Below are 23152 nucleotides of genomic sequence, written 5' to 3' on the forward strand. Positions count from 1 at the left end.
TTCCTGTAGTAGGTGGTTGTTGCTGTAGATGTGGTTTGAAAGGCTTCTACTGTGTGCCAGTGTGTGGTGTTTTCAAGACAGAGAGAGCATTCTAATCAAACAGCATCCATTTTGAGACGGGCCTCTAAGCAAAAGCAATTGAAACTAAAAAAATAGCACACCTTTCCCCTAAAGTGGTGACTGGGTGTCTCCATCTGCAGTTGCCTTTTGCAAGCCTGATAAAAAGAGCACAAGTTGTCTTTTGCTGCTGTTTTACAGAATTCTGTCACAGGATTGAATGACACTCTCTGTTCTATTATATTGGAAGACTATGGGGGACAAATGCAGCCTCTTTTCCCCCTACACATAAAGGAATGGGAAATGCAAGCATAGTTACACTAATCTGCAGCAGCATCTCACATTTCAGAAAGATCTAAATGCTGATAGCAGATACTCCTTTTTGTCTTGTCTACTGAATATTCTGTAACTCAGATAATAAAAAGTGATTCAGAAAAGTATAAATGCACTTTCAAGTAACACACAAATATGCCAGTCTCCAATTCTGTTTGTGCATTGAAGGTGCAGTTTTTATATCTTGGTGGAAAAGGCTGTATTATGTGTGCCATTGTTTGCCTATTAATTTAATAGCACTATGTACCTTTCATAGTGAACTCTAAACATGAAATGAGAAGTTTTATAGAGTAAAAAAACCAACAACCGTGGTGATGAGCAAAGAATCGTATTGCTCTTCATGATGTGCCTGTCTTTTGATCTATTTCATGTTTAATCTGTGCAGGTTCACATTGGAATCAAAGGGTTTGTGAGGGATTTGGTGACTGGGGCTGGCTTGGAAAATGCAACTATTGCTGTGGCTGGGATTGATCACAACATCACAACTGACTGGTTTGGTGACTATCACAGACTGCTGGTGCCTGGGACCTACAACATCACAGCTGCTGTCATGGGGTAAAGTCTCTGATGCAGCCAAAGACACTGTGCTGCTGTCTCTTGCTCTTGGCAAGGCCACTCCTAGTTGGAAGCTCCTTCCCTGAAACAGTAGAAACCATTCTTGCTGCCTTGTCTCGAATCACCCTGAACCGTTTGCTCATATTGCTTTATGCAAACAGAAGCAAGAGGCAGGCCAAGTCCAAGGGCAAGGAAGGGCTCCTTGAGTTCCCGTGAGATTTAAGCACTCTTCCTACCCTTAATTGTGCTTTGCTAAAGTCTTTGTAGATAAGGACCTGTATGGTGACAAGCCTTTTTGACTCAGCAAACAGAATTGGGCTTTGACATGGGGACCATGGGATTGGATGCAGAAATTAAGTTTTCAGCTTCAGTTTTCCGTCTGTGAAATGGGAATAATAATGAAGATGAAGTGGACTTTATATTAAAAACCACGTTTTACAAAGTATTGAATGACAACAATTCTGTTCATATTTACCCAAGAGTTAGTTCCACTGTATCCAGTGGGACTCTCTTCATAGCAGGTGTGTGCAGATACAGCCTGAATGTTGTAATACATCTTCCTCCAGGTGCTGATGGCCTTGATTTCTGAACTGGAAGGTTTTTCCTGGGTGGGGTTCCTCAGGGTTATTTTCAGGAAGTTTCTAATCTTCGTGCTGTCTGATCATAATTAGAGTTTTAGTTAGCCCTTATTTCATATCTTCCTAGGTAAGGCTAAGCAGATTGAATTTGAAGCTGAAAGAAAGTTATTGTATCCGTTTCTCTTTTTTTGCAGCTACCTGCCTGTCACCAAAGTGAATGTAGAAGTCAAGGAAGGGAATGCAACTGTTGTGGACTTCTCCTTGCAACCTTCAATAGCAGTGCCGGCCTCTGACCCAACATATGTGCCACTAGCCACCACAGAGTCTGTTACCAACACCACCAACACCACTGATGCAAATAGGACAACTTCCTTCCACCAAGCGATCCAACCAGAGGAATTCCGCCATCATCATTTCCCTGACATGGAGATCTTCCTGAGGAAATATGCCACCGAGTACCCAAATATTGCTCGCCTCTATTCAGTTGGCAAGTCGGTGAAGCAGCTGGAATTGTATGTCATGGAAATATCTGACAACCCAGGCATCCACGAAGCAGGTAGTTAATTTAGCCTATGGCTCTTTTGCTTCTATGAATGTGCTTCAATAGAAACTTTGGAGCAAAAAAGTTGCCATTGTTTTTGATAATGTTCCAAGGGTGCAGGCACTAGAGCACCGCAGAGGGAGCACTGAGACTCCAGTCTCTGAAGGTATAAGAGAAATCATTTAGCTGAGCTGGGTTTGTGTACAGCTGGCCGAAGCTGCCTTGTTACTGTGGCTGCTCCTATCCAGATAGCATTCTGCAGATAGCATCTCTAAATATGTAGTGCTTTCTTCCAGTGAGCTCAGCAGAATATGAGGGCTACCTGCCTTATCCTGAGTCAAGCCATTGGTCCACCTAATTCTGTGTTATCTACACTCACTGACTGTGGCTGTCCAGGGTTTCAGGCAAGGAGTCTTTTCCAGCCCGACCTTGGGGTGCAATTGTGGATTGAACTGGGGACTTTCTGCTTGCAAAAAAGAGCCTCTTTGTATCAGGTACCTTGTGCTGGGCTCCACAGGAAGTGGTGTTGCTTCAGATATCTTTTGTTCTTCCTATTCCCCTTTTCTCTTGAAACTTCAGGAGATCTCTCTCTCCCTCCCTCCCCAGTGCAGTACTGAAAGGGTTAATTGCAAGTGGGGAAATTAGCCTAATTAACTAGTCAACTGCCAGCTACTGGTTCTCTTTCTGCCTTTATTAGATTTTGGAGATAGGGTATCAAAATCTTTATTGTCAAGTCCTAATTCTCTGGAACATGTTATGCAAGTCATAACTTGTCAGGAAGCTATTTTTTGTAATAAGAATTTGTAACAGAAACTTCAGTTTAGCAGAATTAAACAATGAAAGGGGAGGGGGGGTTGTATTTTAGAGACTGAGCTGGTTTTATAAATTGATTTTTTAAATTATTCTCCAGCTTTAGATTTTATTGGGACTCCTTTGGGATGCTTGAGTTCTGTTTCCTAAATGCAAGTTCCATTATAACTTCTGTTGAATTATAACTAGCCCATTATTTTTGCTTAAATGATGGCTGCACTGGGTTTGATTATCCTGGTTATTTCAGAAATGATAGTCCAGAATTTCTTAGCATTTAAGTGTATATGTTTGGGTAAGAATGTACAAGACAGTTCAAGAAATACGGTACATAGTTTATAAATTTGATGTACTGTATGTATTTTTTTTAAAGATAATTTTAGATAAAACCCAATGTTAGGCATACTTGGAGCAAACCCATTTAAATCAATGGACTTAAGTAACAAGACCATTATTTGTAAAGGAGCTACTCTCAGCATGACTAACATTAGATATCCCCCCTTATGTTTTGGCCATTTTATATTTTCATGGCTTTTGACAGTCGTCTGTCTCCCCTCTCCATCATTGTGATAATGTTCTCATTGATTATTCAGTTACTGCTATTTAAACTTTCACTTTCCCAAGAAAGATGTAAATTGTATCTGGATGAAAAGCAAATTATGACACATAGGAAGTAAGGATGCTTGCATCCATTTTGTTGGATTCCGTATTGTGGCTTCAACTAATGAACTGTAGTGCCAAAGGAATTCCTCTACTGCCAAGGAAGGGGCTGGTTGAGGCTATATTATCACTTCCTTTTTTTTGCTGCTTGCACATTTCCTCCTGTATGTGTGTGTTCACATTCCTTGAATCTGCAATACTTGAATAGTCCAGTAAATGTAAGATTGACCTTTAAAATTACAAGGACTGTTGCAAAAAACACAATGCCCAGCTAAAGACATAATAGGTCATTTCTTCCCCAGTTGTTGAAAATGGCTGGAAAGTGAACAGTTGACTGACATGGTCATATCTCTGCTCCTGTGGGGTCAAAGTACTGTATGTCTCCTTTTTTTAAAGTTAGCTTTTTAAACATTTTATAGGGCAATGTGTACATCTTACCAGCACAATAATAATGAAAACCACAGAAGGAAAACACAACCCTCTAACTTTTGTGAAGGGGTGACTAACTTGTGGTCTTCCAGATGGTGTTGGACTCCAAACTCCCATCAGCCCCAGTCAGCATTGCCAGTAGGCAAATACAGTACGGGGGAAGCCGTAGTTCATCCTATAAATATTCATTGCTATATCAGTACTAGCACCTATTGACATTAGTATCCATTGCCATAATCTTCTGGCACAGAATTGTGAACAGCCCGATTCTTTGGGCAGAAGACATGAACAAGCATGGCATCTCCATGCCAACAATAAGGAACTTGAGATGTGCACACCCCAAGAAATGTGGGACCACTCCAAATACTTTGACAATCTCTTGCACCCCAAGCAAATGTAGGACTAGGTGCCATTCTCTGCTGTCTCACAGAAGGGGCTTCCCTGGAAGTGTGGGTGTTTGACTTACAGTGTCCCAAAGCTTATTTTGGATTGTGCAGCCCCTGATCCTTACCATTACACTAACTGCTATTGGCATGAGGATGCCCTGCTTTGTGGTGTTCTGTGCTGTCTGCTGGTCACTTCCTGTCTGAAGCATGGCCCTACCAGGGAAGAGACCTCAGCAAAACACATGGGGCTTCTCAAGACTCTACAGGGGAGGTGGCCTGAGCCACTATTCCAAGTGGTCACCCTTATTCAGCCTGTTGTAAGGGCAGCCTGACAGTTGGGGATGAAGAAAGCCTGTTTTGCTCAAAGCTGGACATAGCAACTTTCAATATGTGGTTTCGTATGCTTGCCTGACTGTCTCAAATTATTTTGCAAGTATGTTAAGCATTTGTGGGTATTTTTTTTGCTATTTTCACTAGAATAGAGATCACCAGATGCAGTGCATCAGCCAGGTAGACAAACAACTAAGAGGAGGTTACTTAGTTTAAACATGTTTCTCTCTGCCCTCCCTCACCCCTGCTTTCCTCCAGCTGAACCAGAGTTCAAGTATATTGCAAATATGCATGGCAATGAGGTAGTAGGAAGAGAGCTTCTCCTTAATCTCATTGAGTACCTCTGCAAGAACTATGGCACAGATCCTGAAGTAACTGACTTGGTCCAAAACACTCGGATCCACATCATGCCATCCATGAACCCTGACGGCTACGAGAAAGCCCATGAAGGTAGCTGTGTGTTTCCATTTTGTGCTTTCCACCACTGGTGGCTTTAAGGGAAGGCAAAGGTATTCCTCCTGAGAGGCAACAGTTTTCATTTGTTTTCATTACCCAGCTTTTACCACAAGCTATGTAGAGGATCCCACTTCCTTGTTTTTTATTCTGCCATGCCAGAATGCCTGCCTTTGTTTTGTTCGTGGCATCTTATCTCCCCTAATCGGTCTTTTAAGGGCAACTTATTCCATTCATCTCCATTTTAGCAAGAGGACAGTTATTTGGCAAGGATCTGATGCAGGGATATTTCATCAGATCTTCTGGCATTTTAACAAGGTCCAGGAGAATTATTATTTCTGGAATGCCTAGAAAGACCAGGCATTTCACATAAAACAAAGCTAAGATGCTTTTCCTGCTTTCAAACATGCAATGTGCAAGGAAAGAAGAGTGGAAGGAAATGGCTCTTCTTGGTGGAGAGGTGGGTTTTTATCAGGCATTTAAATATATTGGCAGAGGCTGGAGGGTGATATCAGGTAGTACAGTAATAGGAGGCAGCAAGCAAGAACAGGTGGAGTGAGGGACTTGGAGGATGTAATCTTGGGTTTATGAAGAGCAAAGGAGCAGGAGACACAGATGGCCTGAATAGAACCCCAGAAGAACCCTGCAAAGTGGATCAGGCCAAAGGCCCATCTAGCCCAGCACCCTGATCTCATGTAGGCCAACCAGATGCCTCTTCTGAGAATCTCAACAGGCTTTGTTTTCTTTCCTTAGGAGACAGATTGGGGATTGTTGGCAGAAACAACAGCAACAACTATGACCTGAATCGGAATTTCCCTGATCAGTTCTTCCAGATCACAGACCCTCCACAGCCAGAGACATTAGCTGTCATGAGCTGGCTGAAGACATACCCATTTGTGCTTTCTGCAAACTTGCATGGAGGTAAGAGAATCCTGGTCTCGCATAGGTTGAAGGTAGGTTTGTGCTGCTGAGTACCCTGCAGGGAAAGCTTAAGTAAGCAGCTGTGGAGGTAAATTGGATCTCACTGTGCCTGTGGAAGCTCCATCCCAGGGATCCCCAAACTGCGGCCCTCCAGATGTTTTGGCCTACAACTCCCATGATCTCTAGCTAACAGGACCAGTGGTCAGGGAAGATGGGAATTGTAGTCCAAAACATCTGGAGGGCCGGAGTTTGGAGATGCCTGCTCCATCCCTTCTAAATGTTTTTCTCTGACCTCTGGGGTCATTGCAAGAAAAGTTAGCAAGTGGCTGGAAGGACCTTGAGGAAACTACTTCAAGGTCTGGAACTGGATCTTGCCAGTGGGCCAGATAGCTATCTCCCCCATCTCCTATGTGGCCACCCACCTGTCAATCATCTGATGTCACAATGACTTTTATGCACCATGTGGGTCTCACAAGAGTGTTTTGCAAAAGCTCTCCACAAGCCCCTATTAACTTATACCCTTTTATCCTAAGGCCTTTTGGGTGTCTGTAAATAGAAACACTCTAGAAGGCTCAGCCCAACCTTGTTAGTTAGCCTTTTTTCAGGTTTTATTGCATTGCTAGTAGTTCCCTAGGCTATTTGGCTGCTATTGCTGTGACCCAAGATTGAAGTTGCATTTTGTCTGATGGCATTTTGCCGGGAAGTCTGTCCTTGCTCAATTTTTAAGTCACAACCGGCAGTAAAGTGCCATTTGCATTCAGTGTCACAGCTCAGTAGCTGTTTCATTTCCTTGTCTTTTGCCATACTATGTGACAAGTGAGTGTGACTTGCTGTCTCTTAGACCAAGTGAATTCCAGTAAGTGGCCTCAGTGTTGCTACACAATCTTTATTGTTGCCTGTGTTTACTGAGCTTTGTCCTGTGGTTAATCCTTGAGACTAGGGACATAGCAGGCTGGCTTGTTGATAGATTGATTGGTTATTTAATTTCTATACCACTTAATATACTAAAAATCTAAGTGGTGTACAAAAAACTGAAGCAACAACAGACAACTTAAACCAAATACCGTGTTTCCCCTTTTTTAATACGTAGTCATAAAGTAAGCCATGGCAGGATTTTTAAGCATTTCTGAAATATAAGACATAACCCGAAAATAAGACATACCTTGTTGCTTTCCTTCAGAGCCTCGGAGAGGCTTGAGACCAGGTGGGAGGGAGTGCATGAATTGAGTGTGTCGCCAGGTGAGCCACACTGGGAGCCTCCCTGCTCTTCCCAGGACTTTTTTCCACTCGGGCCGAGCGCTCGGACGGGGAAACCCCTCGGCGTCGGGAGGCCTGCTGGCCCCTTCCATGCCGCCGGGGTGTCCTTCCGCGCCGCCAGAACTTTGTGGGCCGCATGGCCCGAGGCAGAGCAGCGGTGGGAGACCCACAGGCCCTCCCCCAACCAGCCAGCGGGACCCAGCATGCCAGCTGTGGCAGCAGCAGGAGGAGAAGGCCTGCCAGCGGCCTCGCCTCTTCCTGGCTCGGCCGAGGAGGCCTGCCGCCCCGCCGCCCGGAACCAGCTGCTGCAGCGCGGTGCACTTGGAGCACCCAGCAGCGCCGGGCAGAGCGCCCAGCAGCATCCCAAGCCAGCGGCCTGGCCCGGCTGAGGAGGCTGTAAGGTACCGTAATAAAAACCTAATAAAAAATTAAGACATCCCCTGAAAGTAAGACACCTTGTGTTTTTTGAGGGAAAAAGTTATAAGATGGTGTCTTAAAAAGGGGGAAACACGGTATTACAAAAATACACTGTTACATATAAAAATGTAACATTAATACAAAGTTACTAATGCATATAAATCAATATCAGTTCATTTTCCTTCTGACACACCCTTGCTCTCAGACTCCGGGTTCTCATCCAAGGTCCAAACAAAGTCTCAGCTCATGCACTAAAGTCTTACAATGAGACGGGTTCCTTTAAAGAGTGCACATCACCCTAGACCAGGCATCCCCAAACTCGGCACTCCAGCTGTTTTGGGACTACAATTCCCATCACCCCTGACCACTGGTCCTGTTAGCTAGGGATGATGGGAGTTGTAGTCCCAAAATAGCTGGAGGGCCGAGTTTGGGGGTGCCTGCCCTAGACTCTCACTTTAGATTTCCTTTTTATGAGCAGGTGGATAGTGCTGTCTCAGGCTGTCCACAGCTGTGTCTCATTCAGCTGCATTGTCCACACCCAGTTCCAGGTGCAGCAGGTTTGTTCTTTAGCACGTTGGCAAAGCAGCCACCTCGTAGAAAAAAACCGTTAGGTCCATATTTTCCTTTATTTTCTTTCAGGCTCTTTAGTGGTTAACTACCCCTATGATGACAACCAACAAGGAGTTGCGACATATAGTAGATCCCCTGATGATGCAGTCTTTCAGAAAATTGCACTTTCCTATGCCAAGGTAAATTATCTCCCAGGGTGTCCTTGAGAGATCCTGGAATCAGATTCTCGGAGCTTTCAGTTCTTAACATGGAAAGCTGTTTCATGGTGATATTCAAATACCGACACACTTTCTTCCTTCTGTAAACAGAGATGTTTTAGGTTGTATGTACAAGATCATGGCAGGAAGGTTAGCTCCCTGAAAGACATAGAGTAATGCTGTGACATGAGCCAAATAAGATGTCTGTTTCAGACGGCGGATAATGGCACGGTCTGTTGACTGAGCTACATCTCATATCATTGGCTTGTCCATTTGGGGGAAGTGAATTCTTTCCCTGATGGCTTTGGCCATAGCTCTTGCTTGATTTCTGTTCTCCTTCTCTCTCTTTGTCTTTTTCTTTCTCTCTTTCGTACGCTTGGCAGCAGCAAGTGTCTTGTGGATTGAGGTTTTAGAACCACTGGTCTGCAGTGGTTGGTGTCAAATTAAGACTGGGGCGTCTTTAGTTTAAATCTGCACTCAGCTATGATACTTACTGTGGGGCACATTCAGCTTAACCTACCTTGCAAAGTATTTGTGGAAAAAGGGGTGAGATTGTTTAAACATTGTATGCTGCCTCGGCTTCTTGAACAAAAACTAAAGTTACTACATTAATTGCTTAATCTACTCAAGTACACAAGTTTGTGAACAGAAGTTGAAAAATTGTATAAATAAATAGTTTGGACTTGGATTTTGGGAGGCCGGAATTTAAGGGCTTATGTTTACCTACAGTGACACTCATAATCAGGTGCGTATTAATTGGTGCCATTATGTTTGAACTGTCCATGTCTTCAAATGCAGCACAGTAACTGGGAAATAAAAGCACTTGGTTGTAGCCAGTTAGGTCTACTCTAGTAGGAGTTGGCTGGAAACAGCCCATTAACTCTGGCGCTGTCAGGAAATCCAATTTTCACAGGTGGCCATCCTTTGCTCTTCCAGGAGAATACACGGATGTTTGAGGGTCACCCCTGTGCGGACATGTATCCTAGCGAGTACTTCCCTCACGGCATCACCAATGGAGCTCAGTGGTATAATGTTCCAGGTAAAAAAAAAAAAAAAACGTTCATTCGGGAGTCTGCAAAACCAATCCTGTCTGCCATGGCTTGTGGCATCCCAATCCACTCTAGGTGGTTTTGCATTCTAGAAGTGAAGAAAACCTTGCTTCTGACAAACAAGATTCAAATACAACAAGAATTATATTGAAATTCTTTTAGTCTAAGGAAATTGTACAATGGGCTGCATGCTCTTCAAATCTCCGCCCCCCCCCAAAAAAAGTTTAAAATAAGCTAACTTGCTATATCTACCTTACACCTGGGCACAAGTGCTGCAGGTAGAATAACTTGTATGTTCTTCCTGACAGTTTTTCCCATCCCCTGCTTGCTCCTCTTACCTTGTGATTTTGCTTTATTTTTGCATCTTTTATATGAAGAGTCAAAAGCACACTCTTCATTAAAGAACAGTCCTGCTTGTCTTTGTGCAGGCCTCATGTTAAGCCTGGGCTGCCGTCCTTTGTACTAATGCATACCTGCTCAAAAGCAACGTTCCTTATTTGTTTCACAGGCTCAGGTCATCATTCTGCAGTTGGAATTCCAGCTCTCAATTCATTAAGTGACAGATTTATTTGTGTGTATCATGCTACAAAGGTCTTTGCTAAGCAGAGGCATTTGATAGGGCTCTTCTGATAAATCATTGTTCTTCAGGTGGCATGCAGGACTGGAATTACTTAAACACCAATTGCTTTGAAGTGACCATTGAGTTGGGCTGCATCAAATATCCTCAGGCAGAGGAGTTGCCAAAATACTGGAAGCAGAATCACAGGTCTCTGCTGCAATTCATCAAGCAGGTGAGCTGGTGTGTTGTCTTCACAACTGTTTGCCTTTTGCTGCCTCAATCTCTTGTGCCATGAATTGTTGGAACAGGCATGACAGCATCTTTGTGTACTGCCACAATGAGAAGGCAAACTCTTTACAGAGTGCCCTGTTAAACAGTTCATTCGAGTATCAAATTCGAGTATCAAATCCTTGCTCCTCTGCATGAAATGAAGCTGAGGCCATGTGTGAGCCTGAATGCCACAGGTTGTCCACCTCTGTTCTAAAGAAGAAATACAACATCGGCCAGGATTCATATTCATTCTCTCTCTCTCTCCCTGCCCAGGTCCACCAAGGCGTCAAAGGGTTTGTGTTGGATGCCACAGATGGACGGGGCATCTTAAATGCGACCATCAGTGTTGCGGACATTGATCACCCTGTCTCTACCTATAAGAGTGGAGACTATTGGCGCCTGTTGACCCAGGGAACATACAAAATTACAGCATCTGCACGAGGGTGAGTCTTTCAGCTTTGCATTTGGCATCTTTTCCTCTTTCGCCTAAAGCAGAATGCTGCAGCCTGATTGCTGACAGGACTAAGGCATTATTGGCATATAACACCTTTGCTCGGAGATCTGCACTGGTTGCCGATTTGCTACCGTACCAGGCCAAATTCAAGGTGCTACTCTTAGGAGTTGGTCCATGAAAATATGTTGTGTTGGAAGAAAGTGACTTGGGTTGTAAAAGGAAGGATTTACTTTTAAACTTGGAATTGGGGGCTTTCTCCCAAATAGACTGTGAGCCTGTAGGATAAAATGTTCTCTATATGACATGGTGTTGGAACTCACCCTGAGACCGTATGGTGTGAAAACAGAAATAAATACTCTGGGGTCAATAACTCCTATTGCTGTTGATTAAGCTGCTGGGCCAGTGGCTCTTTTTAGCGAACACTATTTAATATTGCTACTCCCTTTATGAGCTTGCTTGACAGCCACTGAGTTAGATCCAGTAGCACCATCTGTTGGCCAAGAAGCAAAGCATATGTTCACTTCCTGGCCATGCCCTAAAAACCCTGAAGAAGTATCTGAAGAAGTGTGCATGCACACAAAAGCTCATACCAATGACAAACTTAGTTGGTCTCTAAGGTGCTACTGGAAGGAATTGTTTTTTATTTTGTTTCGACGCCATCAGACCAACACGGCTACCTACCTGTAACTAAAAACCCTGGTTTAAGAAACCAGGAAGATGCCCATTCTGTATGCTGGAGCCCAGAGCTCCTTTGCAGTCAATTTGTTCTTCTTCTTGCCTGAACTGCTGAACAAACCCAGATTCATCACTTAACCCCAGAGCTTCCTGTTGCGGGTGAACCCAGAGACTATTGTTAATGGCTTCCATACAGTCCATGATATGAACCCAACTTTAAACCATGATACGCAGCTATAGCATTCTGTCCACTGGATCTGTGGTTGGAATCAACAGCCTGGCATGTGCCTGTTTCTTCTTGCACAGACATTCCTTAAAGATTCCTAACATATATCTGTTATGCTGAAGTTTAATAACATAATATTTCTTACTTTTCTCAGTAATCAATATAAAATAACAACAGCCTACATCCTATTGCCACAAGCAGCCAGAATGTTCAGTTTTATTGTGTGTAAATTTCAAATTCTCCCCCTACCATCTTTTTTGTTTTTTTTGAAAGGTATAATTCAGAAACTAAGACAGTGAAAGTTGGAGGTAAAGGTGCAGTGCAGGTCAACTTTACTTTGACTCGAAAAGACTCCAAAGTAGAGGAGGGGACAGTACCAGATATAAATATGGTTGGCCTCAACGGCACAGTCACCAAAGAGTTTGAGACCCTGATTAAAGACCTCTCAGCAGAGAATGGCTTGGAGCGCCTCCTGCTGTCGTCATCGGCAGATGTCCAGCCTCATCGCTACCGTTCCTACAATGAACTCTCTGAGTCTCTTAGAGGCCTCAACTTGAACTATCGGAAGATCACGAATCTCTCTAGGTAGGTGGAACTCCTGGGCTATGGGGAATTCTGTTTGTTCTGGAGAAGTCACAGCTTTGCTATAATAATGAGTTATTATTTATTCTGCTTTTGTGAAACAGAGAGGGGGCGACAATCTATGCAGGGATCTTAGGCTCCTGAAAAATCCTGTTTTTGCAGCCTCTGGCTTTTGCACGCATCAACCACACACAAGGCTCAAGCTGTTCTTTCCATTAAAAAGCTAACTAGCTGCACTTCTCTTTGTTTGTTTGTTTGTTTGTTTGTTTGTTTGTTTCTCAGCTTGGGCCAAAGTGTTGAGTTTCGTCATATCTGGTCCCTGGAAATCTCCAACAAACCCAAAGAATCTGAGCCAGAGGAGCCAAAGATCCGTTTTGTGGCTGGCATCCATGGCAACGCCCCTGTTGGCACAGAGCTGCTCTTGGCCTTGGCAGAGTTCCTCTGCATGAACTACAAAAAGAACCTGGCCATTACCAAGGTAGGCTGTTGCATGTCTGTCAGCATGCAGAAGAGCTGGGCCTATTAGCTTCAGGGTGTCCCTTTTGGGCACCCTGTGGACTATTAGAGGGGGATGTGGCTTAACAGAGGATATGTCTGAGAAGGACTCTCAGGTTGGGTGAGGGAACCTATGGCGCTTTAGGTGTTGCTGAACAGTGGTGATGGGAGCTGCAGTTCAGCAACATCCAGAGGCCCAAGGATCCCCACCCCTGCCTCAGGAGATCCAAAGTGATGCTGAGTGTAAAGGCTGCTGAGACGGATTTGTCAGCCTCAGGTGGGAAAGATGTGGCTTTAATGTGGTATATTGGAGCTAAGAGTACAACACCACGAGACTTCTATAAACCTGACCAATAATAATAATTTATTATTTATACCCCGCCCATCTGGCTGGGATTCCCCAGCCACTCTGGGCAGCTTCCAACAAAATAATAAAATACAGTAATCCATCAAACATTAAAAGCTTCCCTAAACAGGGCTGCCTTCAGACCAAGGGATAGCCGTGAGAGCATTTGAAGTGGTCCCAGTGCCATTCAAGCAGTGACAGCCACCTATGGGAGGGGCAAACACTGCTTTCATTTCACTTTTGGAAATTCCTCAACTTCTCCTCAGTTCTTCTCCCAGACTGTCAAACTGCTGAGAGTTGTGGGATGTGGAATAATGGTGGAGGGCCTCCTCCTATGCGCTGCACTTGCCGCTTCTCCAGTAGAGGCAGTTCTGTGCAAAACAGCCTTGGCTGCTCCTTCCCACCCTAGTTCTGCCATTTATCCAAGGAAAAGCCAACTTCCCTCTTTCTTCACACCCACTCCTTTTAGATGGATAGGGTCGACTGATGCTTGATGATTCTCCCTTACTGTTTCTGTGGTTTTTTTTTAGCTGATTGACAATACAAGAATTGTCATCGTGCCATCCCTCAATCCAGATGGGCGAGAGATTGCTCAGGAGAGAGACTGCACTTCAAAGACTGGCCTGACCAACATTCATGGCAAAGATCTGGACACTGATTTCACAAGTAAAGCAGACATACGCACACACCTCTTCCTGTGCTAAATCCTTTCATCCTAACCTGGGGAGGGGTGTCTAATTGGTTAAAGAGAACCCTGTTGTGGCACTGTACTAATTGCCTTTATCTACACACTTTGATGGCTTGCCATTGAATGGAAATGTGAGTGAATGGTCAGGTGCTTCAGTGCTGTGGCAGCAGTCTTGGCAAAGCTTGTGTACTGTCTGGATTCACCTGTTACTCGCCAGGTTTTTACTGAGTTGTTTGCTTGCCTCAAGTCTTGAGAACTTCTGTGTCTTACTCCATTAGGCAATTCCTCTGGGGCAAGAGAACCGGAAACCAAGGCCATCATGGACAACCTGATCCTGAAGCAAGACTTCAGTCTCTCTGTTAACTTGGACGGAGGATCTCTGCTTGTCACTTACCCCTATGACAAGCCTGTGCAGACAGGTAATGGTTGTGCCATCCTCTGAGTACTTTGGAAACAACTTGTGGGATTATCTTCCCTCTTTTAAAGAGCATTCCCTGCTGCTTCTTGAGAGAGTAAACTAGACATGGAGAACCTGGAACGGGCATGGGGAACCTTTGACCATTCAGAAGTTGCTGAACTACAGCTCCCATCATCCCTGGCCGTTGAGCATGCTTGGCTTCTCATTGGCTATTATAATGACACCATGACATTTGCTGTCTGCCTCGAGTACCACATGCTGAATCACACACTTGTTGACTCTCTGACTTTTCTTTTTATAGTGGAGAACAAAGAGACTCTGAGATATTTGGCATCTGTGTATGCAAACAACCATCCCACAATGCATTTGGGCCAGCCTAGCTGTCCAAACAAGTCAGGTATGTGACCAGGGTGCTCTGGACCTTTTGGGGCAGGCCTGTTTCTTACAAAGGGCTTCTGATTTTATGTGTCTCTCTCTTGCAGATGAGAATATTCCTGGAGGGGTGTTGCTTGGGGCTGAATGGAACAGTCACCTGGGAAGCATGAAGGTATTTCACAGTTGTACTACACTTTGGGGATCTTGTTTCTCTTAGCCAAATTAAATCAAAGTTGCCAGTGGTTGTGCTTTGGTCCAGTCCTGTCTCTTTCCTGCCACAAACCCTCTTTTTGCATTTGTTTTTCTTAGGATTTCAGTCTTTCCTACGGACACTGCCCAGAGATTACGGTTTACACTGGCTGCTGTTACTTTCCCAGTGCGGGGCAGCTTCCTACCCTCTGGGCAGAGAATAAGAAATCTCTTCTCAGCATGCTAGTGGAGGTGAGTTTGGACTTGAACACATTCAAGCGTTTGTTTGCAATGGCTCAGAATGGGCTGGACACCATGTTAGACTTAAGGATGGAATTTCTTGTAGCTGTTTGCTGTTGGATATTCATTGTACACTGAATCAATATTTTAAAAATGTATACACATAAATCATTAAACAGTACAGAGCACTCATTAAAATGACTGTCTACTCAAGCAAATTTTAAACAACTGTCAGTGTTAAAGGCTTCAGGAAAAGCCTGAAAATCCAAAGTGAGGCTGCCAGCTGAATCTCTGCTAGAATTGTGTTCCCAAGCATGGGACCAGTGGCACCCAGTACTGACTTCCAACTGAGGCCAGGCAGACCTCGTATGATACGCAGGACAACTAACAGTTCTCCTCTGGGTGATATAGTGAGGACCCAGTAAAGGTGTAACGAGTGAGCTGGAATTTTGGACAAGTTTTATGCTGGATTTAAATCCTCCTTGGCTCTGAGGTTTGTTGGGTCTGCCACTCTGCCTGATAATGCATAGCGTTCTCAGTCATAAGCCTTCAGGGTAAGCCGGTGAGGAAGTGTAACATCAGGAACATACATTTTGGGTCTTGCTTAATTTTTGTGCGTATTTTGTTCTCTGGAGGTTTTCTTGCTTCAGGGATGGGGAATCCTTTTCAATCCAAGGGCCGCATTCCCCTCATGGTCAATCTTCTGGGAGCCACATGCCAGAGTCAAAAATGGATGAAGAAGCAGTTGCAACTCTTTCTTTTGTACAGTTGGCTATACATTCCAGCCTTGTAAAGGTTTCTACAATCCACCCACCTGTGGCAATCTCTCAGTCCAGGCAAGCAAGAGGGCAGCTAGGCAAAAGCATTTGCGGAGAGTGGGGAGCAGGACCAGGGAGGGGTGTGGCCTGCACAGTCCACATAGAGAGGCCTGGAGAGCCACATCCAGCCTGCAGACCAGAGGTTTCCCCACCTTTTTCTTACCCCATAGAGAAGAGAAGATTTGTTCCCTTACAGAAAGGAACTTCTAGATGTACACCTCCTCAGATTCCTTCCTTTCCTTCCAGGTTCATAAAGGAGTCTATGGGTTTGTCCGAGACAGGCATGGACAGCCAGTGTTGAAAGCTCAAATTGTGCTCAACGAAGGGGTAAAAGTCTACACTAAGGAAGGTGGTTATTTCCATGTGCTGCTGGCTCCTGGCTACCATAAGATCCATGCTGTAGCGGAAGGCTATCAGCAGCAGCATGTCAAGGTACGGGAAAGGCACACCACAGCCTTGTTTCATGAGCCTGGTGGAAGAGGTGATTGAGGCAGCTTTGGCTTGAGTTGGGAAGAAATGCAGCATGAGCCCTGGAGCATTTCTTTGGAAGGTGGAAGGTGACCATCACACACGAACCTTCTGGGAATTGGGAGCCGGAGCTGTGTGACAGAAGGCAGATGAGAAGTCCTGGCTGTAAAGAGGAACGGAGAACAGTGGGGGTTTGGAAAGGGGGACGCTGTGTACTTTCAGAGGGTGAGAAGGGATTTGGGAGTTTGGACACCAAATAGTGCAGGAACTCATTGTGCCCAGGCACTCTTTGAGAGGAGTCGTCTCTCTTGTTGTGGACAAGGGGATAATGAGCAAAGGGGGTCTGCCACTGCAAGAGAAGCATGAACTTACCTTCACATTGAAGGCAAGAATGTTACATGTGAGCCTCTCAGAGGTTCCCACTCCACCCGAAAGGTATCCCACCACACTCCAAGCACCTGGTAATTTGGCTTTCTAACCTATTTGAGTTTGACAATATTTGTGTGTTAGGGACTGGAACAGAGTCCCCTTTCTTCCCCAACCATTGTGCTTAAAATGTCCTTGCCCTCCCCACAAAACAGGAGTTCAGTGCAGACTTCTTCCTTATTCCACAAGAGAGAACATCTTGGGGTCCCAAGCCCCTGGCTGCTGGTACATTCAGAGGGGGTGGGAGTGTTGGCTTCTTTTCCCCCTTAACCCTGGACTTGTGCTTGCATCCACACAATTGCACGTCGATGACCCGTCCCCCGCGTGGCGTAAATAAGACACAAGGACACGTGATTTTAGGTTAATGGGCAAATAAAGGCCACAACTTTATTGGTTATAGCATGTGAGTGGTATTGGCTTAGGTACTGGACGGGAACACAACACGTGACTCCCCCCTACCGGTTGATGCAAATACAACTGGAAGCTTCACCTGACGTCACTGGGGGTCGTGCCATGGCCCTAACCCAGGTATCCCCAAACTTCGGCCCGCCAGATGTTTTGGACTACAATTCCCATCTTCCCCAACCACTGGTCCTGTTAGCTAGGGATCATGGGAGTTGTAGGCCAAAACATCTGGAGGGCCGCAGTTTGGGGATGCCTGCCCTAACCCAAGTAGTGCATCATACGGGATCCACGACTGCCGGATCCCCTTAACGGGATGCCCCTAGGAGGCAGGCCCCCGCACGCAATCCCTCCCCTCTGGAAGGGAGGAGAGTCCTTGCTGAAATGCGTACTGCTTTTTTCCAGGTCTTGGTTCGCCATGACATGGCTAGCTTTCTCCATGTGCAGTTTGACACGGACAACAAGATCTTTGGCCTTCCAAGGGAGTTGGTGGTTACGGTAGCAGGTGAGAGCCCACATTACTGTTCCCTCTTGTGTGTGGTGGGGGGAGGTGTCTGTGTCTGAATGTCTATTCAGGAGGCTAGAAAGTAAGACATTTCACCACTCTGGCTCTTTAAAGACTTGAGCCATTTTCTCCTCCTGTGTCCCCTGCATGCCTCATGGCTCTTGAATCAAGGATGACTTTGCTTGCTATGAAGAACAGCCTCATATAGTAATATGTGGGAGGTATTTTCTTACATAAACATGCAAAATGTAATGTGTGTAAATGTAACTTAGGTGCATGATAAACCCATGGAGTTACATGTGTCGTCTTCTGTTAAAGACGCTTCTGCCCTTGTCCTGATGTTCATGTGTGGGTTGCGATTTCTCTCACACACAACCCCCTTTTTCCAGGCGCTACCATGACAGCTGTGATCCTGACAGCCTGCATCATCTGGTGTGTGTGTTCCATCAAGTCCAACCGGCACAAGGACGGCTTCCACCGCCTACGACAGCACCATGACGACTATGAGGATGAGATCCGCATGATGTCCACGGGCTCCAAGAAGTCCTTGCTGAGCCACGAGTTCCAGGATGAAACGGACACTGAGGAGGAGACACTCTACTCCAGCAAACACTGACCCACCCGGCAGCAGGGAAGTTCCCTGCAGAGACAGATCCTGCAACACTGAGCATTTCCTCCCTCAAGCAACAGGCCCAAAACGTGTGTCCTCCCAAACCTTTGCTCTTGGCTCATGCCAGTTCCTGGTTTATGCACAAGGAGGGCACCCCACCCCACCCCACTCTCCAGCTGGCTTCTCTTCTAGTCAGGAGTGCAACTGGAAGCCTGGTTGCTTACAAGCCCACTCCAGGGAGGGGAACAACCAAATGGTTTTGTGGCATTGCTAGCACTTTGGCAATGTTTTCCCTAAGCCCATCTGAGTCTTTTCACTCCATGCAATTATCTATGAGAAATTCACTGTAGCTGCCAAGACGTTTGTCTAAACTACTGCTGCTCCAGGAAGTCTTTGGAACCTCTTATTCTCTTCTGCCTGGGGCAGTGTCAATTGGTGCAGGGTGTTAGGAAACTGGTCTTTGCTCACTACTTAGAGGAATTAAGCTCTTCCTTCTGTTAAGAATGACTTCAGGTTAGGTTATTTTGGCAGAAGCCTGACTCATGGTTACCTTTGACTCCTAGCAAGAGAGGAGCGTTGTATCAAGATGCAAGAATCTCTGTCTCCTGTTAAGGCGACAGTTCTTTTGAAAAATAAAAAATGTGTTTTGGTTGAGTTCTCTAGCACCAATCCTGCTTCAAAAGTTCTGATGTTCACTATTTGACAATGTAGACTAGCAAGAGTCTAATGCTAGCTAGATTGTGAGCCAGAATTCCTGGCTTGGATGCCAAATGGTCCTTCACAGCTCATTTTTTGGATTCAGGCAGCCTTTGTACAAGCAGCCAGACTAGTGGCTTTCGTGACTGTGTATCTGTAGTCTAGGAAAATAATTCCTCCTTGTAAACCTTATTAATATGCAATTGCTTTGAAAACTCACCAGGCTACTCCTAACCACAAAAAAGACTGGGGGGGGCACCTCCTACTTGATCCTTCCTTTTTTGAGCACCAAGTCTGTAACTGCAAATCTGCTTTTCTGCTGAGATTAGATTTTGCAAAAAAAAAAATGTTTCAATTTGCTGCTTCTCAAAGTATCTCCAAAAAGGAGAGAGAATGTTAGTGGGCCTGTTCTGGATGGGAGGCACTACAGTGGTTATTCCTCATGTTGCATGGTACAAGTCTAGTCTTTCCCCCCCTCTTCAACCACTTGTTTGGAAATTTCATTTACGGACTTTGCATATAGCTGTTGCAAAGCTGACACACACAATTACCACAAGCTTCGGGGAAGGGCTGCAACTCAGTGGTAGAGCACCCACTTTTCATATAGACAGTTCCAGATTCAATCTCCAACAGCATCTCCACATAGGGCTGGGGATGTTCCTCCTGCCTGAAACCCTGGAGAGGCACTGCCAGGCAGTGTTGGCAGTACTGATGGGCCAAATGGTCTGGGTTGATTTAAGGCTGCCTCCTATTTTTCTGATGTTTTATGTTTCACTGTTTGGGCTAGGAAAATCTCTTAGAACAGGCGTGGCCAACTCCCAAGAGACTGTGATCTACTCACAGAGTTAAAAACTGGCAGTGATCTACCCCCTTTTTGGGGGTTCAGGTCAAGGTTGTTAAACTTTTTCTATGAAGGAAAGTCCTGTTTTTTTGGGTTCAGGTCAAAGTTGTTGAGCTTTTTAGGGAGGAGGAAAGCCCTGTTTTGGGGGGTTCAGGTCAAAGTTGTTGAGCTTTTTTTAGGGAGGAGGAAAGCCACATTTTTGGGGGATGCAGGGCAAAAATGTTGAGCTTTTTTTAGGGGAGCTAAAGTTGTTGAGCTGCTTTGAGGGGAGCCAGTGATCTACCACAGACGTCCAGCGATCTACTGGTAGATCACGATCTACCTGTTGGACGTGCCTGTCTTAGAAGGTAGACCAGCTCCCTCCTTGTACATGATGGATATGTGTGTGTCTTTTGTTTCCTTTTTTAACGTCACCATTCCTTAAGCCTTGTTAGCTTTATTTGGGGAAGGCATCAGGGTTAAAATCCAATCAGGTGCATGCTTGCTAGGGGGTCAAACCACGAAGCAGATGAATCGCAGCCGAGTGAAGCTGGGCTGTTTTGAGGGTTGGGGAATGGAAAGGATCATGGTGATTTCTGCATTGCTGATGCCAGGCAAAACTGGACAGACACCACCCGTTTGCAAGTATTTTTCTGCTGGGTGACGTCCTCTTGCCAATACGTATTTTTGTGTGACGGGCTCTTGCATTACCTGTGTGGGAAGATGCAACCTGTCACGGAGTTGGGCTAACAAAACTGACCAGTTTGTTTGTTTTTAAAAAGGAAGATAATGAAATCTGTGGGAGGTAAACAAGGCCCAGTCATTCATCCTTTGCTAGCTTTCTTATAGGAACTTGGCTAAATACTTACACCTATTGTGGCTCAGTTTGTTGTCAGAAAGGCTTATAAGTCACCCTTGGCCAAACTAGTCCCCTTCACATGTTTTAGACTACAATACCCATCAGCCCTGGTCAGCTTGCCCAAAACCTATGGAGGGGACCAGCATGGCAAAGGCTTGTATAAGTGATCCACAAGGCCTAAACCAGATGCTTTTCTCAAACCTCTTAAAACTTGCCATGATTGGGAACACAGTGACTGGGATTGCCACACTTATTCTGTGGCTTACTGGTAAGTACACATACCATAATTATCTGAAACCCCATGAGATGATGCTTTGAGTATACAGTGGTGCCTCGCTTAACGAATGCCCTGCTTAACGAAATTTCCGCTTAACGAAAGGTTTTTTCTAGCGGAGGTTGCCTCGCTAGATGAATTCGTTTTACGAAAAATTCGTCTAGCGAATTGCGGTTTCCCATAGGAATGCATTGAAATTCAATTAATGCGTTCCTATGGGCAAAAAAAATATTCAAAAAAATTTCAATGCATTCCTATGGGATTCGCTAGACGAATTTTTCGTTATAAGAAAAGACCCATGGAACGAATTAAATTCGTCTAGTGAGGCACCACTGTACCCTCTCTAACAGCTAGGGCTAGAAATACCCTCTGGCCTTTGTTCTCTGTCTGGATTTGCTCATTGTAAACCGCCTTGTGATCCTCGGATGAAGGCCAGTATAGAAATTTAATAAATAATAGTAATTGCATTCTGCCAAGGCACTCAAGGCTGTTTACAGTTGTAAAATATTAAACTGAGTAATATACAAGACGACCTCTTAGGCAGACTGATGTTCCCTTCAGGATTTGATGGTAATATGCTCCCTGGCCTGGGCTTCTTTAACTTCTGTTTCCCTCCTTCTTAAGAAACTGCAGGGAACATGAACCCTGGGATCCCCAACATGGTGCCTGTGGGCCCAGACACGTACACACCTCTTTGCACCCACAAAGGTCCCCTCCACCTCCCATTTTTATCCCTTTTAAAAAGTTGAGGTGGTTTGGGGTCTTGCCTGCTTTTCTGTTTGGTTGGGGGGGGGTTATGTTTTTGCCTCTTTAGGAAATGCAGTGACCAGCCTTGCCAGCCTTATTCCATGAAATGGGTATTGTGTGGTGCCCACAACAGTTTTTTGTTTTAATTCCACATGTGCCCCCCACCCCCGGGCTTCAAAAGGTTGAAGACGTGAGTTAACACTGTCCCTCTCATATCAGCCAGGATTGGATTCTATGAAATCAAGTTCCTAAGTCCATTAACAACCTTCCTACCTGTTTTATCCATCCCAAAAAACTGTTACGAGAGTCTTGAATGCTATCCTAATCATCTTCTGCCTTAACTGATGTTTGGCTTTTAATATATAATCTTCTGAAGTACAAATTATTGAGTGTGGATTCCAGATATCCTTGTTGCCACATTATGGGTCTTGGGTTGGGCCTTCCTAACACATATTAAGAGGATTCTCTCCCTGCCATTCTTCCTCCTAAACGTCCCAGTTGGCAATAAGGTGGTATTTGACCTCCTTGCAGAACTTGTTTGAAATGCAGAATCTCAATGTGGAGGCAAGTCTTGCCTTGATGATCACAGGTGACTGCATCTGTTTGGTAGCCATTATGCAAAGGTGCTTAAAGAGCAACAAAAGTGCGTCCAGCTCTGTGTGACAACTTATGCCTTTGGAGGATCTGGTGTTTGCTTCTGTGGTGCAGAAGAGTGGTCTGCAACTGCTGCTGGTGTGTAACCCATCCCTGTCTTAGTCCATGCACTGTTGTGCCTTCAAAAAGCAAAGTTTGAAATTAGGGGCTTGACTTGGGAATGCAAACCAGTGGGTGTGAATGGGGGGTGGGGTGGCTTGATGACTCTCCTGTGAGTGTGTGTTGGGTTTTTTAACATGTACACTGAGCTCTAATCTGTATAAAACTATTTTATGACGTCTCTTCTTCCTGTGTCTTATTTGCTTCACTGCTGGTTACATTCCTTGGTGTGTGGATCAGAGCTTATATGCAGGGGCATCTTTTTCTAGTTCATATGCAAAATACACACACAGTTGCCTCATTTGTTCCTGTCTATTTGCCATGGTGGGGGGGGCGGCGAGTTGTGGCCTTCCTGTTGTTGTCGGACTGCAACTCCCATCAGCCTGATCACTAGGCTGGTGGGAATTGGAGTCCACTCCTGCTCCAAAACCTTCTTTCAGTCTCACTTTACTCTTTCCCAAAGGGCTGTTCCTAACGTCCATTATGGTGCCAAGAGGCACATTTTAGAATTCTCCCTTGAAATAACATGGAAAGTGCAATGCTCACCTGTTCAAGTTGCTGGGAGCTGTTTTTTCTTTTTTCTTTTTCAAGCCCTCAGTATTTATGTTCCATTCCTGGCCTCTTTGCACACTGATCCCCAGCACAGGTTCTATAAGAATATCCAACCATATTAAATACCCATCAAACAAAACTGAAGTCCTCAACATACAATACTTA

General features: G+C 45.0%; 1 protein-coding gene across 1 annotated transcript in view; it reads left to right on the forward strand.

Moving 5' to 3' along the window:
• CPD (carboxypeptidase D) overlaps positions 1-22620 on the forward strand; it is a 40997-nt gene extending 18377 nt beyond the window's left edge. Inside the window, exons 5-22 of the mRNA XM_060268574.1 lie at positions 776-945; positions 1718-2079; positions 4935-5126; positions 5883-6050; positions 8364-8473; positions 9428-9530; positions 10189-10331; positions 10643-10812; positions 11998-12309; positions 12589-12784; positions 13678-13813; positions 14114-14254; positions 14555-14650; positions 14736-14800; positions 14938-15069; positions 16122-16307; positions 17577-17676; positions 18066-22620. Coding sequence (XP_060124557.1) covers positions 776-945; positions 1718-2079; positions 4935-5126; positions 5883-6050; positions 8364-8473; positions 9428-9530; positions 10189-10331; positions 10643-10812; positions 11998-12309; positions 12589-12784; positions 13678-13813; positions 14114-14254; positions 14555-14650; positions 14736-14800; positions 14938-15069; positions 16122-16307; positions 17577-17676; positions 18066-18292 — 3009 coding nt within the window. The 3' untranslated portion in view covers positions 18293-22620. The remainder of the gene's footprint in view (positions 1-775; positions 946-1717; positions 2080-4934; positions 5127-5882; positions 6051-8363; positions 8474-9427; positions 9531-10188; positions 10332-10642; positions 10813-11997; positions 12310-12588; positions 12785-13677; positions 13814-14113; positions 14255-14554; positions 14651-14735; positions 14801-14937; positions 15070-16121; positions 16308-17576; positions 17677-18065) is intronic.
• The last annotated feature ends 532 nt before the right edge of the window (positions 22621-23152 follow it).

This window comes from Zootoca vivipara, chromosome 15 (genome assembly GCF_963506605.1).
Source record: "Zootoca vivipara chromosome 15, rZooViv1.1, whole genome shotgun sequence".
Taxonomy (NCBI): domain Eukaryota; kingdom Metazoa; phylum Chordata; class Lepidosauria; order Squamata; family Lacertidae; genus Zootoca; species Zootoca vivipara.